Source organism: Exophiala oligosperma, assembly GCF_000835515.1.
Source record: "Exophiala oligosperma strain CBS 72588 unplaced genomic scaffold supercont1.8, whole genome shotgun sequence".
Classification (NCBI taxonomy): Eukaryota; Fungi; Ascomycota; class Eurotiomycetes; order Chaetothyriales; family Herpotrichiellaceae; genus Exophiala; species Exophiala oligosperma.
In genome coordinates, this window is record NW_015622825.1 from 608,675 (window position 1) to 613,665 (window position 4,991).

General features: G+C 51.5%; 1 protein-coding gene across 1 annotated transcript; it reads left to right on the forward strand.

The window, feature by feature from the left end:
* Window positions 1-761: 761 nt before the first annotated feature.
* Window positions 762-3,348, forward strand: PV06_08225 (uncharacterized protein; the record flags this gene model as incomplete). Its single annotated transcript, XM_016409536.1, has 6 exons — window positions 762-857; window positions 905-999; window positions 1,049-1,266; window positions 1,321-1,488; window positions 1,539-2,087; window positions 2,141-3,348. 6 exons carry the CDS (start codon window positions 762-764, stop codon window positions 3,346-3,348), a joined length of 2,334 nt encoding a protein of 777 aa, XP_016259844.1.
* Window positions 3,349-4,991: the final 1,643 nt, after the last annotated feature.

Sequence of the window (4,991 nt, forward strand, 5' to 3'; positions counted from 1 at the left end):
AGGATCATGTCACAGAGAATTTTGAGCTACTGTGAGTTCACGTGGGACATACCAGGTTTGTTCGGAATGCAGTCCTTTCCAGGTGAATTTGATGCTCGGCTCGTCGAAGCGTATAGGGGTTGGGGTAGTCTCAGGCGTAACGTCTCGCAATATTATCGCTACATGGCTAATCCTGAAATGTTGGTCGTTAGCTTGCTGAATTGGTTTCTCGCAAGAATCTCGTGGATCCCTTCATCGTGGTGAAACTATCACCAGCTTATGTGTTGTTGTAGTCAAAATAATGTGCCTCCTGCCTCAGGGTGCCTAGGCTCGAGATATACCACATGTGCGGTTTCAGTGCTTCCCGAGGTGTAATCTTGGTAAGGCTAGCTACCAGAACCGTGGCCGTCCGGGCATGGCCTGGTGGCTACGTGGGGTTGGTCACTCGACCCCTGTTGAGAACGAATCACAGCGTCCCAGATTGACGATACCTGCCACCTCCGAAGGCGCAGCTCAGCCGTGGTGGATCCGGCGAACCTGTCGGGGGGATTCTGGGGTAATCGGCTTCTCGCTTTCCCCCGCTCTCCATCTTCTGGTTTTCCTCCTCAGTCAGAATTCTCTGCCTGCAAGATCGACCATCTGTTTTGGAGGACACTTCGCCGGGTTTGCAGACTGCTTTTATCATCGAAATCCGTGAAACGATCGACGTTGACCTTTTGTCCCTCAAATTGATATCCGCAACCCGGGATATCCATCAGTCTTGACGCGGCAGGTCGGCTATCATGTCCTCACCCAGGAACGCACCCGCGAGAGGGTCACACCACCAGCGCTCAAGAGCATCAATAGCTTGTATGACATGCCGTAAGAGGAAAGTCAAGGTGAGTCAGACCAGCGCTCCCGATGTGCTGGACACTGACAACTCTAGTGTAACGTCCAGTCAATGGAAAGCGGGCAGCCGTGCAGGCTATGCTGTACCATTGGAGCTCAATGCACCGTCAACTATGATGACAACCGGAAGATGTAGGACGACCATGCTCGTGCCGACAGACACTCGACTGACCACGGATAGAAACGCGTCCAAAAAACACGTCCGCCGCCTGGAGGAACGACTGGAGTTTCTCGAATCCACCATCCGCAACCTCCAGGGGTCGGGAGAAAGGAAGAACTCTGCGCAACCAGCGGCCATCGATGGCGAAGAGCTGTCTAGAGTGAGCTCTGCATCGAGCAGCGGCAATTCTACACCTGCCGTGGCCACCGACGACCAAGCTAATCAAGAAATCTCAAATGGTTGGTGTTCCTGTCGAAGGTGGTCGATTGAGACGGACCTAACACTGTAGACAGAGCTCAACAACAATAAGGATCTTGACGCATGTGCAATTTCAAAGACACCGACACTGGACGTACATCATGATTTGGAAAACGCGGTCTGCTCACTCCCAGAGCCCCAAGACGTATCGATGGATCAAGTTGAGTTGTGTGATTCGGATCTTATGTTCCACGACATCACTGGTGAGATTCATCACCGTCCAGACGGAGTAGACTGTTTCTGACCCTGAAAGTACCTGACATGGGCGACATTAACGTCAGTTACTGGCATCAGGATGTGTTCGAAAGACCCTCAAGCCTGATCGAGCAGATGCCAGGACATGTTCCCTTGGAGGGATTGCCCGGCGGCACCGTTCCTGAGCAGCATGTCGACATGTTTCCAGGGCATTGGCTTCACACAGCTCCAAGGGAGCCTTGTCTGACGCAAGCAAATCCCGTGGAGAATACTGCCGAGTTCAAGCAGACGTACCTCCAAAAATGGTGGAAGTTTCAGGACATGTCCATATATCTTGTGGACCCCAAACTTTACATGACTGCGTACGAGCGAGGTGTCCGATCTCAACACTATTCCGAGTTCTCGCTGAACGCACTGCTGGCGTGTTCAATGCGTCTCGACAAGTCCGAGTCAATTCGGAACTTGAGCCGCGCGTACGCCGAAAAGGCCAAGAGGGAGATTCCCCGGGAACTGGAGATTCCTACAATGTCTACCGTTCATGGGTTCTGCCTGCTGAGTGACTATGAGTGCACGAACGGCAGCGAAAATCTCGGCTGGATCTACGTCGGTATGTCAATTCCCCCCTCCCGCGTCGGTTGGTCGCCCTTTAATATGGAACAGGCATGGCATGTCGGCTCATTATTACCCTGGGACTACATCAAGATTGCTCTGAACTGACCAACTCTGGATTCCTCACCAAGGAAGATGCACTTGCTCGGCAGCGAATGACATATGGCGTCTTTGTCTACGAGCAGACTTGGAGCCTTTTCCTGGGCCGTCCTTCGTCTCTGAAAGCATCCCATATACAGCATCCGTTTCTGCCCTCTGGGTGCTCCTCATATCAAGCCCATTTACTCGCTGGCTGGGTCGACTTGTGTACCCTGATCCGAAAGGTGGTCAATACTTGTACTTGCATCAAACATCATTTTCAATCCTGTTTGCCAAAGTGCAAGCAATTGGAGGAAGCACTCCGATCGTGGGAACGAAATTTGCCTCCTGAACTGGCCTGGAGTGGCAAAGACCCCGTGTCGTGGCCGCCTTCCCTCTGCGCTTTATACATGCAATTCTGCAACATCCAGCTTCTGCTGCACCGAACGGTCAGTTCGTGCCAACGGGATTTCCGGATGCCAGACCTAGACGCATGGCCGTACAGCCGACAAGACTCGCGCAAGATCATGCACGAAAATGCGGTGAAGATAGCCCAAACATTGGAGGTGCGACGTCTCGCCTTCGAAGACTGGGGATTTGCCACGCTTATGCTCGACATCATCTTCACGGCGGCTAGCACTTTGATTACGTGCATGGCGTCCAATGGCAATCAAAAGAGTGCGCTGAGTGACCACAAGTGTCTAATAGGCGTCCTCGGGGTCTGTGAGGGCTTGCAAACCAACTACCCCGTGGTCAAACGCATGGTCAGCGTCCTCAATTCCATGTTGGAAAGCACAGGCCTCGAAAGTTTCATCTGGAGAGGACGCGTTGAATCGGATTCTGGTCGGAACGAGGCCAGCCCTTCCGAGTCCATATTGATAAAGGGACAGAGGGCACTCAGTTGTTCAAGTGGTAGCGCGGCACCGTTCGACCCGCTGCGTTGGTGTGATGCCAATGGGAACAGTGAGTCAGATCATGAAGCCACCGTCTTCGTCGAGCACCAAGCAAAACCGTCAAGCCAGCCGATAGCCGGACCTGCCACTACCCAGCAGCCCTCAGTGATTGGCGAACCTTCTGAAGAGAACCCTTGGTTCTTCCCTGAGCTGGATGGCAATGCGTCTACTTATCCAATTTCAGACATGGTGACATCTGCACAGCTGAACTGGAAGATGGTGACTTGAAACAAATTTCATTTTTGCAGCGGCGACGTACGTGTGGTTTCGATGCTACCATTCTCTGTACTGTTGGGTGTTGAGGCCCGCCCTGTGATAGTGGCCGGAGCACAAGCATTGCAGCTCGGACTGGGTTGATCTTGGATCCAGAGTTGGGTGCTGTATCACAACTCGACGACAGAAATCCTCGCCATTTGTACCAGGTTCTGGATATAGCTCGCTACTGTATCGATGAAAACGTGAGCATTATAGATGGAGTGCGCGTGGCCGAAAGAGAACATCCATCGTGAGTGCTCGAGATGTAATACCAAGTTCTCCGTTTTTCGGCGACGTCCTGAGGTCACATGGCTGCAACAGAAGGAGGCCAGTCGCCAGCATAAGTCCAGCTGGTCTACTATTTGGAAAATCGAATCTGACGAGTTGGTCCTAGGAGAATATTATAGCGGTTCACCAGGCATGCAAAATGTGACTACATCACCTGCGGGCGTCGCCTGACCAATGGCCCAAAGCTATCTAGAATACGCTACATTGTTGCACACTAAGAGTATTCATGTCCTCGTCCCAGAGAAGATACTAAGAGTGGTTTCTATGGACGGTGTCGACCTCTACGGGTCTCGATAACCTGTCCGTGTGAAACGCAGGCAAAGCCGGTGTTGGGGTTACATTGCGGACCTTATCAACAAGACTTGGAGAATATTAGGTCTGCCATCACAAATATATCGAACTTGCTGGGATTGATTCCAGGGCCGGCGACAAGGCGGATGCCTTTCTCGGTGCCAATCAATCTTTGACATCGGCAAGGGTGAAAGTGTCCCACTCTCTCCAGTCGATTGACCTCAGTCTCCACCAGAGATTCCAGATATTCCGATGATGAACGATGCTGTTATGACCTTCCGAGTTATTGTGATAGCTATTACAGGAGGCATTTTGGGACACCAGAAAACCAATATTCTTCTGAATTTCGTAGTTGTAGGACTGTTCAAATTCCGCATTCGGCATGACGCCAAACTTGGTACCATGTGTACTTCTCGCAAAGATCTCTTTCACGATGCGAGATGTATAGTCAGAGGCCACTTCGTTCATTTCGTGATGAACGGACGAATATGTGTTGGCGTTCGGCCCGTTGCAATAGAAAAAGTTGGGGAAATTGGTCGTCGCAACGCCATATATTGCGGATGGGTGAGCTTCCCACTGTCTTTGTAAGTCAACGCCTCCCTTCCCAATTATTATCTCATGCTGAAGATATTGGGCCAGATTGAAACCTGTAGCAAAGATGATGACATCAAACTCTCGTCGGAGCTCTTCACCGGTCTCACGGTCGATGGAAGCTATCCCAGTTTCGGTGAACGTAGTGAGGCTCTCTTTGACGACGGTGCAATTAGGCTTGATGAGAGAGGAGTAAAAGTTGTCGAGGAAGAGCGGCCTCTTGCAGAAAAAGTCGTAGTCTGGTCGAAGAAACGCTCTCAACTTTTCGTCTTTTACCTGCTCCTCTAGGAACGCGTGAGCTCTGTTGGTAAAGACTTTATTGAGGTACGAGCCCTGTGTAACCACGGAATAGCCAAAGATCCACTGTTGAAGCATGGCGAGGCTCCGCACAGTCTGTGCGAAGAAGGGAACATGTCTCATACTCCACATCCACGCCCTACGATATC